The sequence below is a fragment of the Vespa velutina genome, chromosome 2 (genome assembly GCF_912470025.1).
Source record: "Vespa velutina chromosome 2, iVesVel2.1, whole genome shotgun sequence".
NCBI classification, from domain to species: domain Eukaryota; kingdom Metazoa; phylum Arthropoda; class Insecta; order Hymenoptera; family Vespidae; genus Vespa; species Vespa velutina.
In genome coordinates, this window is record NC_062189.1 from 842,631 (window position 1) to 855,000 (window position 12,370).

Consider the following 12,370-nt stretch of genomic DNA (forward strand, 5'->3'; position numbering starts at 1 on the left):
ATATATATATATATATATATAAACGACTTTCAAATAGGGATATCTCTTTTTTTTATTTTTTCCGAATGGCAACAGAAGGCGCCACATTCAAACTTTCGTAAATGACAATATCATATTTTCTTCGTTATAAACGTACACGATTGTAAATTAATACTACTCGATACTTGCACCAATGAAATTCATTATGACAAATAATATTGTTCAATAATTTTTTACAAATAATATATACAAATAATTTTTTAAAAATAAAACATTTAATATGTAGTGAACAAAATCAACATACCAGATGACGCCATCTTAGTTAACAGTTAACGAAGAGCTCCTATTGAAAAGACTGTTGCGCGTTTCTCGTTTGTTCTCAATGGAATTAACATCAATTGACTCCGTAAGAAATATTTAAGTTTAATTCTACTTTCGAGAAAAAAAAAAATAAATAAATAAATAAATAAATAAATAAAATAAAAAAAAAAATAAATAAATAAACTGTGAAAAGCCTAAAGTGCTATCGAGACGAGCATATAAACAAGCTTTTGTTTCCTAATTGCATAATTATGGATCTTTACGGTGTCACAGACGCCAAAAGGGCCGCTTCTTTTTGAGACAGACAGTAGCATTTTCGAAGTAACTTGGAGGGAGCTTGGAACTTGAATGATTTAAAACTTCATGGATTTATGTTGACGTAAAAAAAATCGTGAGTATATTTTATATCTATATATATATATATATATATATATATATACATATATATATATATATGTTTATATGTGAATGTATATATATGGCTGTATATTTAATTTTAATTGTTATATATTATCATGAGATTAAAATTAATTAAAGATATTATAAGTAATTCCAAGATGCCGAAGTCACGTACAGTTTCACGATCAATTACAAGTAATAGACCGCTTCATATGACTTTGAACTTGGAATGTATGGAAGAACCACTCAGTGAATCTCAATTAAAACAAAGAGAAAAATTACAAGAAGACTGCAATAAGGTATAATATATATATCTCTGAAATATCATCATAATTTGAAAAATATTTCTGTAATAATAAATCTAATGAGTTAAATATTTATAAGGTTGCAACTACATTGGAACAGCTAGTTATGGATCATGGTGGAAAAATGGTATGTCAATCTGGAACTGTCAATGGATATCAATATACACTGTATGTATTTAATATCATTAATCGTTAGAATCTGAATATATTATTTTCATTCGTTTGTAAGTTCTCATTTGTATATTTCGATTCATTCAGTCCTCCTAATACGTCCCAACCAATTGTAAAGAATACACAACCTTTGTTAAATGTTGTAAGTATGATGTAATATTAATATTTAATTAAATAAAATTTATGATGAGTATATATATATATATATATATATGTGTGTCTGTGTGTGTGTATATTTTAAAGAATCAGAATAAAAGCCAGCAAATAAAACTTAATATGGTAAATAATACGAATGGAACCCAAGGGAATATACAACTTGTTGTGGATCCAAGAGTTGGAGTTATTCTAGGATCTGTTAATCAACAACAAGGTAGCAATTTATATAAGAAGCATGATTCATTTATAATCAACCTAAAAAGTTTTGTTATAGGCAATACAACAACAACAACAGCTTCACCAACATCTGTGTCAGCACAGTCTCAATCAGAAAATGTAAGACAATTTGAATTATCTATTTCTCCCTGTAGAAATAGAAATTATTGGGATTAATATTTTTCTGATATAATTTTTCTAGTATAAATATACTAGATCAGGACGTCGAACGAAAGTTCTACAGGTACAGCAACAACCTGATATCATAGAGGAGGTATAACGTTAAAATATAAACATCTTGTGTTTCAATATTTTATTTATTTATTTATTTATTTATTTATTTATCTATTTTTTTGTTTTCTTCCATTACAGCCTGCACCACTTCCTGCTCGTGGTCGACCTAAATCTAACACAACAACTCATGTTGTTACTTCAAGTGAGTAATTTCAAGCAAGAATCATAAAGTGAGTTTATATGAACAAAGTTCTTTCTTTATATATTTCCAAAACCAATATAATTATCGTAGCTACTACTACTCCACAAGGTGTTACAAATCTAAGAATAAAAACCGTGAACAAATCTCAAGGAAATCAAACGACATTAAGATCTAAACCTACAGAACAGACTAGTATAGGTGGCATATCAGTTGGAATAAAAAATACAGGTAAAAATAAATATATTCTTAATTGATCAATTTATTTGTTATATGAACGATAGATGTACCATGAGATGTGTTATAGCTTGTGAGCAAATCGACGAATCAAAAAAGAATCTTCCCGATGGTAGAGAAATTACGTTTAATAAAATGAACGGAGGTAGAACTTTTCCTTCGTTAGTTGTTGTGGCAAGACCAAATCTTCGTACAAAAGAAATAATACCACAAGTAGCGCTAAAGGAAAGATCAGAGCTAGGTATTATATATGACAATATTTACGTTCAAGTGCGAGATTTAACACTAATAAAAATTTTCACAGATATCAAAGTAAAAGGTGTACTTATGTATTCTCCTACAAAATTTGCTGAATGGTTAATCCAACAAGGTCTAGTTAGATCGGAACAATATTGCATATTGCATAGTACAACTTATCAAAGAGTAAAACTTAAACTAGGAATGTACAGCGATCAAGGTACATTCCCATATTCCGGAGGATACGTTTGGATCTCTAATTGTTGCCCAGATCGCTTTATCTCTATCTTTTCTGGTTCAATTTTCCAAGGAGCACCATATACTCCTACTGTACTTTTAAAACTTATTTATCATTGGGCATGTCAAACCAATGTACAAAATGTAGTTTCTTGGGTTAAAGTTTCAAATATATACGTAAAAAATTTTTATACGAATTTACGTAGTGCGTGTACAGCTGCTATATGGGATAAAAGTCGAAGAATGGGTGGAAAAAATTCTATGATACAAGTTGGTGTTATCAGTTTAGGTACCACTTCGCAAGATGGCAATTTACGTCAGGTAAAAATTATCATTTTCTTTTTATTTTTTTATCAACCGTCACATAGAAATCTCCACAGTGAAAATATTGTTTGATATTTTTTTTTTAGGTAAAAGTTGAAGTTCTTGGCGTTTTGGACATGGCGACGTTAGATTTAAGATTACGTGCTTGTGATCCGGTACAAGATGGAGAAAGGTCTTACAAGCGAAGATTTAATAATATCCTTCATCCATTGAAAGACTGGGTCCATACGGATTCTAAAATTATGACTGACTTTACGGTTGACAAAAGTACTCTGCAAGAGCTTGGTTTTGCTAATGTAACGCAGTCAGCATTTTGCGATCAAAATCCTAGAAATTTCATGAGCAATTATCACGTAATGGAATATTTACGAAAAATAGTTCCAAGAATGTTTCAAAATACATTGAGTTTACTTAGTAGACAAATGATACAACAATTTTTGGATGAACTTGTTTGGAGAGAAATGTACGGTGCTACTGCGGCACGTGCATTTGACAATATCATCCTTCATATATCTGAACAAACGAAAATAGATTCTAGTAAGTTAGATATAAGGATAAATATTTTATGTTAATATAACGTACGAATAATTATGCATTTTATTATTTTAGGTGATTGCATGTTAGAACGTCTTGCAAAAATTGCAGCTAATCCATTTCAAGATTGGTCTTATTCAAAAACAAATCCTCCTCCGTTAACCCCCATGATAATGTCGAAAGATCAGCCACAGGCAAATCCTGAAATAATAGTTCAAAATATCAAACAATCAGAATCTCATTTAATAAAACCTGGTCCAAAACGAGGAAGGAAAAGAGTTCTATCTACACGACCTAGTCCAGAGCCGGAAGTAAAGAAAAATACTTCTGATACGAAAATTATTAAGGAAAAAGAAAGGGAAAATAAAACTGAACAAATTCAACTTCAAAAATGTTATTATGCGACGATGGATGGTGATAAAACTTTATTGTTAAAAGAGAATAAATCTTCGTTATATTTTAAGGTAATTTATTAATTGATATTAATAAATTATATCTTAATGAAACATATTTGACCAATATATTATAGCTTTATTATGATACATAATTTAGTGCTTCCTTTGCACTGCTGTAATGCGGTCTAATACTGAAATAATGGAACATATGATCAGTCATGTACCACCCCAAGTCCCTGATCAATCAGAATTTCCTGTATGCCGTTATTGTTGTACAGCTTTTTCTTCTACACATCAAGTAGTTACACATATTTCAGAAGCTCATAGTACATTTGGTAATTCTGACGGTGACATGGTTGTTTGTGCCATATGTGAACAAAAATTTGGTGAGCTTTATTGTTTTAACAATATAAAATTTTCAACAATGAGATATTAACGACAAAATTTATATACGTGTTATCTCTTTATAAACGTTCCAGGAAATAGCAATTTATTGATTAATCATTTAACGGCGATGCATTGTCCTTCGGAGATGCCGTATCAATGCGATAACTGTGGTTATCGAACATCTAGTCACAAAGATGTCATAGATCATTATTATCAAGTTCATGAGAAGGGTGAAGGTTTACAATGTCCTTATTGTTTAAAGGTGAATACAAATATAAATTTCGATCGATCCGATTGCATATAAATATTTCAAATAAATATTACAAAGTAATGTATTTAATAGATTATAGAATTTATTGTCGAAGGACAAACGAATGCGTCTAGTATACATTCATTCTTTCTCCATATGCAAAGACACATTGTAAGGAGAGAACAAGGCCGTGGAAATAAGTGTCCAAGATGTTGTTTATGGTTTAATCAAAAAAGTTCATTGAAAATTCATCAAAGAGAATTACACGACTCTGTTACCAATTCAAGTAAGCCCATTATATATCAATACAGCTATTTTTTTCTTTTTTTTTTTTTTTTTTTTTTTTTTTTTTTTTTTTTTTGCACGTATACATGTACGTACATATCTATCTAATAATGGTTGTTAAAAAAATTTCTTGTAGAAGTTATATCATATTCTACAAAGGAAAATGAAATAATGATACCGAAACAGCGACCTCTGATAAGACGATTTGACGTAGAAAGTCCAGTCGCTGAATTACCAAAAGATGAATATGTCAAAAAATGGAGTACAGGACCAATTTTAGTAAATGCTTCTACAAGTCACTTACCGTGTCAAGAATGCGAAGAAGATATTGACGAACAAGATCATTATCCGTAAGGATATATTTCATTTTTTATATAATCATTTTTAATGCATTACTTCACGAACATAAAACATACACCATTCAAACGTGTGTATATGAAAATTATTAACAATTATACGAGCTCCTTCTCTTTCGCACCAAATTTCGAGGGATATACGAAACTTTTACTTCACCAAAAATCAATGAGAACAAAAATAACTCAATTTTGATGTATAAGGTTTTTCATTTTAAAGACGAAGGTTTAATAATTTATCGCGTTTCAAATTTTTAAAAAAAGATTTTTATTTATGCATAAACTATTCTCAGAAAAATATCATTCTTTAACGTGATTTTTTTTTTAAAGGTTATTTTTTAAAAAAATAACCTTTTTCAAAAATTCGAAACCGATACGTGATAGATTAAATCTTCATTTTGAAAATTGAGATCTTGTTCGAGAAAATCGATCAAGAATTACGCGTATATGTTCTCATTGATGGCGTAAAAAAAAAAAGAAAAGAAAAAAGAAAAAAAAAAAGAAAAAAGATAATGAACAGCCTTAACAAAAACAAGTTTAAAAATTAGGAAAAATATTTTTCTAACAAATGATTCATTTCTAACTGCAGCGGAGAGCAAAGATGTCAACAGTGTCGTTACGTAACGTGTTGTTGGCGCGCATTTAAAGAACATTTACAACAAATTCATAACGAAAGGCCAAAGACCAGTTCAGTTGTTCCATCACCGCTTATAAATATCCCATTAGAAAAAAAAATGCAATGTCGGTGTGGTTATACGACAAATGATGGCAATCAATTGGGTAAATACAAAAGTATAATTAATTATTGTCAAAATTATAATGATCCTATATGTAATAATATTCCTTTTGATTATTATAGCTGCACATTTGATTAAATGTAATAAAATGACGGCTTACCCTATTGAAGAATCAGTACCATCTGGTGGTATGTTAGATAGCTTAGGTCTCGTTCCTAAAAATGCATCTGATACTCCAAGTATTAAATAATTTGTAAGTACAGTAATATTACTTTTTGCAAATATATCAAAGGTCTTATAAAATGTATTTTTTTAATATTAAATATTAAATAGATTTATCAAAATCTTATTTATAATATTCTTATTAATTATACAGGAAATTTTATTATGGAAAGAAAGAAAACTCGTTGGAAAAGAAAGGAAATGTGAGAGTGAAAAAATATAATTGTGATTGTATAAAGTATGAAAGAGATACAAACGCGTGTTAATCATTCTGATTTACAGGATTTGTAGACAATTATTGTAAATGATTAATTTTTGTTAACGAAAGTATATACAAAGGTATGCTTCAATTTTCAAATAAACAAAACAAATTTTTTCTTAATCATGCATACAATTCCAAAATTTTAACGAAACTATTGAAATATAATCATATAGGAATATCTCAACGATATCATATAAACATATTATCAATATATAATATGTAGAAATATAAAATCTGTGTAGAACAATAGAGATCATTATAGTAGAATGTTTTAATAAGACAGAAAAAGAAAAAAAAAATAACAATAATCAAAAGAAGTATTATATAATATTCTGTTCTTTCTTTAAGCTTTTGTGAATTGTTTTTATATATTTTTACAAGATAATGATTATATTAATATATGAAATAACAAAAAAAAATTACTGATCTTTTTAATAATCTGCATTTATAACTTTCTAATTAGCATTATTCATATTCTTCGCACGATTACATACATCTTTGTTCATTTCGAAATTGCGTTTTTTTTTTTTTTTTTTTAAATCATAAAAATCGCAAAAAATATAAATCTCTTTGAACGGATCTCTCTCAACATGTATATAATTTTTTCTTTTTTTTTTTCTTTTTTTCTTCTTTTTTTTTTTTTTTTTTTGCTTTTCAACAAAATTTACGAGATAAGTAAGAATTATTTTTCGACTGAAATAACGACATAATGTGTTTTATTCAATTTTTATTTAGCAATCATTTTTCATGTATGAATAATAAATGTAGCATACATATACTTTTTAGGTGGTCAAGTGTGTATGAATATATAATACTAACTGACGGAATAAAACGTATATAGACTTGTTCTTCTTCCAATTTAAAATCTTTTAGTAGATTCTCTTGATTACTTTGAATGAATTTAACACATAATAATCCGTCATTCTTCACTTACCTCTTTTTTTCTTTCTTTTCTCTCTTTTCTCTCTCTCTTTCTCTCTCTCTCTCTCTCTCTCTCTCTCCCTCTCTCTCTCTCTCTATATATATATATATATATTTCTACTAAGCTATGAACATTTTTTATGATTTTTTAATATTTTACATTTTTTTTGTATTTTTTTGTATTTTTTTTTCATTTTCAACTTTGTCTGTTATCAAGTCAACACTAAAGAACACATTTATTAGCAAGAACTCTCCAAAGTTAATCGATTGGGAATTACCAGATATATATAATATTGCTTATATTCTAATATGATTAAAAATTAATAAAACTAGATATAATAAAAATTATAAATTATAATAACAACAATTACAAAGTCGCAGTACCTCTATGATAATTAAGAAAAAAGAAAAAAAAAGAAAAAAAAAAAAGGTAATCTGAATTATTGAACTGTAATATGTCTCTCTAATTTGTTATTATCTTCACTTAAAACAAAATATTTGGTTTTGATAATCATTCTATATTGAAATTTTCGAATTTGGTTATAAGTACTGTGTATATGTGTCTGTCTTATTATACTAACAAAAAGAAAAGAAAAAAAAAGAAAAAGAAAAATACTCAATATAATACTCCAGATATTTTAATACATTGCAGTAGTGATTACTGCAATTGGATCGTTATTGATTAAACTTCTAAGGTCAAATAAATTATTCTCAAAATACTACGTGTATATGAAATAAAGCGAATAATTACACCATTTGTTACATTAACATAACATGTTTCTCAAAGAATATACCAAACAATTTTGTTGATTTATGGTTTCGGAAATTTTCAAAAATTTGTTTTCTAGAAATCTGAGCTACGAAATAATCAGATTCGCATATATATATATATATAAAATTTGAGTAGAGCCTGCACAACAAATATTAAATCTAAGTATATATATATATATATATACATACATACATACATATATATATATACATATATATATATATATACATATATATATATATATATAAAATATTACTAATATCGATAATACTTAGAAATAATGATAAGAAATAAGAGAAAGTGAATCTTATTAGAAAGAAAAATATGGTGATACCCAATCTGCCACGATTAACATATAGAGATTTATCGATAATAAATTTTTCCTATAATTTGATGGTTTTCTGTCACAATTAATTATTTAATTTGTATCATTTAACCATCAAATTCCTTCAGAATACGTGGGAAGCTTTGTCAGCAATTTATACGATCTTACAAGAGTTATTAACATTGTGTTCAAGAGAATGAATTGATACATTCATCAAAAGCCTGTTACGTACGCGCGCTCTACATATACGAGACTATAATTTCTCTCTGTTCTCCTAAATATCTCTTAAATTTAACGCCAAGGTGATACACCAATACATATTATTTTTCTTCGCTTTTAGATTTCGAAATGTCAATTGTTTCTCACTAGTCATTTACACTATAAAATAAAAGAAATCAAAATTTCTGTTCCGCAGTTTTCACACAAAATGTGAAACTGCATCTAGCAAACAAAAAAAAAAAAAAAAAAGGAAAAAATATTAAAAACAAAAACCAGGCTATTTAATTTCTTACATATCCATTTTGTTGAATTCTATCATAAACTTCGTTATAATGGTACCTGTAATGATAAAACGAAAAATAATTAATAAACATTAAGTAAAGCCAATTATTATTTAAAACAATAAACACAGATATACTTGCAAATGAAAATAAAAAATAAGGCTGATTTTAGCTTAGAAATAATATATAAAATTAAAACATGTTGTATACGTGTGTTTACAACATGTGTTATATGTGTGTGTTTGTGTATATATATATATATATATATATATATATATATATATATATATGCTGAAGAAAATGGATAAACCTAAAAAATCGTATTAATACCTGCGCGTTAAATTTGAGAGAGGAGTCTAGCTGCTTGCCGATTACTCGATGGCATAGAGCATGTAGAGATTACCAGCGTCACTGCCTGGTGGTACCAAGGCATGAGTCGGTGGTAGTACTGTGAAGCCCAAAAACATGAAGGTACGAACCAGCATTGCTAGACCATAACAACAAAAAGGTTTAGACGGAGAATTTTTTTCAACACAAAAGGCTTCTACAGTTCCAAAGAGAGGAATCCGACAACTACCTCGATCTGATTTGTCTTTACGGAGACAAACAATGATATTAGTACAATGTAGTGTTTCTTCGGCATATTCCAGAAGGGAAACAAAACCCTCCTTGGAACCCTCTGGTAGAAGGCAGCTTGGTACGCGTATGTAAAGACAGCGGCGCCATACTACAGTTTCCCACTCAACAGATGTACTCTCTGTTAAGTGAAGCGTAAAGGTCAGGCGTAATGATTCACAACTTCTTACAGCTTTCAACAATTCATCCTCCTACAATATTATAAAATAAATATCAATATATTATTAATTTTAATAATAAAACATTAATTTTTTTTTTTTTTTTTTAATCCAATACGTACTTGCACAATGTGGGAGCTCACAGAGAGCTGACTCTGCTTGATCCCCACGCCGCGGCTCTCTGTGTTGACTGTAGATACAGACAATGCGGCATGGGGCACATCAGGACCACCACAGAGGCCCCACACCCAGCGTTATACAATAATGCTGGAGTGGCCTGGAACCTTCTTCGAGACTATCGTCCATACATTTACTTGACATTTCACTAAAAAAAGCAGAAAATATTTCATATACAATATATATATAAACTATTTGGAACTTTTGCATAAAATCAAGGGACAAAACATAATAATCCTCCTTATTAAATTATATAATATCATAAAATCCAAAGTTGTTTTGATTTCTAAAAAAAAAATACCTTATGACGCGAACATACGTATGTATCTTTATACATGTAAACAAGATAGAGATAAAACTGATAGGACGATTTCCAAAGCGATCTCACCTCTCTTTCTCCTCTATTATGGACTCTTGAAAAATATATATATATATATAATATATATATATTAAATAAGACACATTGTCTTATTTTATTTATTTATTTTCTTCTTTTATTTTTATAACTAAATCTAATTTATGTCAAGAATATCTCTTATTAAAAAGTCATAATTAAAAGAAATATTTACCATAGCCTCGGTGACAATTCCAATGGCTTTGGTACCATTTTGTACAAATAACAATAATCAAATATACTAACGAATAATTAAAAAATAATAAATAAATGGCGATAAACGCGATGCTGCTACGCAGCGAAGCGGGATCGATCAAAATCACTCTATGAATATAATATATCCGAGGCGTACACGTTGGTCAGCTGTTATCACTGATTAATACGTGGTAAAATCAAAAATAACTTCAGAAAATTATGTATAACTTTGATCGCGTTAGAACGGACAAAAGGATAACTGGTAAATGACAAACAAATCGGTGAACATCGTCAATTTATAAAGATTCCGGACGACTATACGTATGGAAGTTAAGATCACTACTTGTATCGTTGCTTTTAATGCAAACGTCATTAAAAATGGGCATCGAGCCAAACCGTATAATCCTATCTACCTCTCTTTCTCTCTCTCTCTCTCTCTCTCTCTCTCTCTCTCTCTCTCTCTCTCTCTCTCTCTCTCTCTCTCTCTCTCTCTCTATGTATGTATGTGTGTGTCTGTGAATGAGCGCACGTATGTGTTTACGTGGAACTAAAGAAGAACGAGAAGAAATAAATGTACGAAGATGACGCGTTTCTTCGTATCACGAATTCAGCCAAAATCTTTTACCAATCCCCAGACAAAATGCTAAAAACAGTATTCCTAATCGAAACTATTACGTTGTATAATTCCGTGTTCGCCATTATGCTATTTATCTCATTCTCTCTCATTCTCTCTCATTCTCTCTCATTCTCTCTCTCTCTCTCTCTCTCTCTCTCTCATTCTCTCTCTCATTCTCTCTCTCTCTCTCTCTCTCTCTCTCTCTCTCTCTCTCTCTCTCTCTCTCTCTCTCTCTCTCTCTCTCTCTCTCTCTCTCTCTCTCTCTCTCTCTCTCTCTCTCTTTATCTAAAGCGAACGAATCATTAAGAATATAGTTTATTAATTGATAATCTAGCAACGTAAACAAAAGATATATATATATATATATATATATGCATATAAAATCAATTTACTTATTATAAAAGTTATCGATACGCCGATAAACATCGATGGTCGTGACCACGATTATATGTATATTATTTATCTGAAATATATCTCAACAATGAAATTCGAACTCGTATATTTAGACGCACATATACGAACACACGTAGATACATTAAAATACGTACATAGATAACTACATTATTAAAAAAGTTATCCGACCACGTTGCGTTTTATATTTGGAAATAATGATAATAACATAGAAAGGAGAAAAGTCATCGATAAGGGGGATCATAAAAAGGTATTGATTTTTTTTTTTTTTTTTTTTTTTTTTATATAAACCAAACGAAAATAGAAATCGATCGTATGTTTCCGCGAAAATATGAAATAAAGTAGAGGGGGAAAAAAAAAAAAGAAAAAAAAAGAATAAAGGAAGAAAGAAAAAAGAAGAACAACAACAACATAAACAGATCGACGAACGACCATAACTGTTATCGAAGTGTGTGTGTGTGTAGATATCGTATAACAAATTGTCAGGTACATACGTGGGTATCATTTTTGTCTTACGAATGGTTTTTTTTTTTTTTTTTTTTTTTTTTTTTAAGCATATGATTCTCGACTGTCAAGTCACGCTATAATAAAAATGAATCAGCTTAAATTGTCAACGGTCGGTAATATTCCACGTTATTTAGTATCATGCGCATGGCATATATATATATATATATCTTTATTGTGATAAGCACAGAATGATGCAAGATAAAGATAACAACGATGCAAACAGTTGTCTTATATTTTCACGTGTGCATAGATATATACATGCATATGTAGATAGATATGCATGTATGTATAATATTTGTCCGAACAAAACCTTTTTAA

The 12,370-nt window shown here is 29.1% G+C and overlaps 2 protein-coding genes across 5 annotated transcripts; one reads left to right on the plus strand and one right to left on the minus strand.

Moving 5' to 3' along the window:
* Nucleotides 1–255: 255 nt before the first annotated feature.
* On the plus strand, nucleotides 256–6,560 carry LOC124947019. 4 transcript variants are annotated; one of them, XM_047488585.1, is made up of 20 exons: nucleotides 256–385; nucleotides 574–691; nucleotides 838–998; nucleotides 1,084–1,172; nucleotides 1,263–1,317; nucleotides 1,419–1,667; nucleotides 1,750–1,821; nucleotides 1,920–1,983; nucleotides 2,074–2,211; nucleotides 2,288–2,458; nucleotides 2,522–3,012; nucleotides 3,102–3,552; nucleotides 3,625–4,013; nucleotides 4,102–4,330; nucleotides 4,424–4,593; nucleotides 4,675–4,867; nucleotides 5,003–5,216; nucleotides 5,809–5,999; nucleotides 6,079–6,209; nucleotides 6,333–6,560. In XM_047488585.1, the coding sequence occupies exons 3-19, from the start codon at nucleotides 858–860 to the stop codon at nucleotides 6,204–6,206; spliced, it is 3,435 nt and encodes a 1,144-aa protein (XP_047344541.1). In that variant the 5' UTR covers nucleotides 256–385; nucleotides 574–691; nucleotides 838–857; the 3' UTR covers nucleotides 6,207–6,209; nucleotides 6,333–6,560. The 4 variants fall into 4 exon arrangements, with proteins under 4 accessions (XP_047344541.1, XP_047344543.1, XP_047344544.1 ...); XM_047488587.1 differs by having other exon boundaries at nucleotides 848–998; XM_047488588.1 differs by having other exon boundaries at nucleotides 321–691; nucleotides 1,419–1,548; nucleotides 1,606–1,667.
* Nucleotides 6,383–10,074, minus strand: LOC124947023 (ornithine decarboxylase antizyme 1). The gene is given in 5 exon segments (XM_047488596.1): nucleotides 6,383–9,016; nucleotides 9,289–9,445; nucleotides 9,536–9,785; nucleotides 9,875–9,976; nucleotides 9,978–10,074. Coding segments are annotated over 4 exon segments (564 nt in total). The 5' UTR covers nucleotide 10,074; the 3' UTR covers nucleotides 6,383–9,016; nucleotides 9,289–9,329.
* Nucleotides 10,075–12,370: the final 2,296 nt, after the last annotated feature.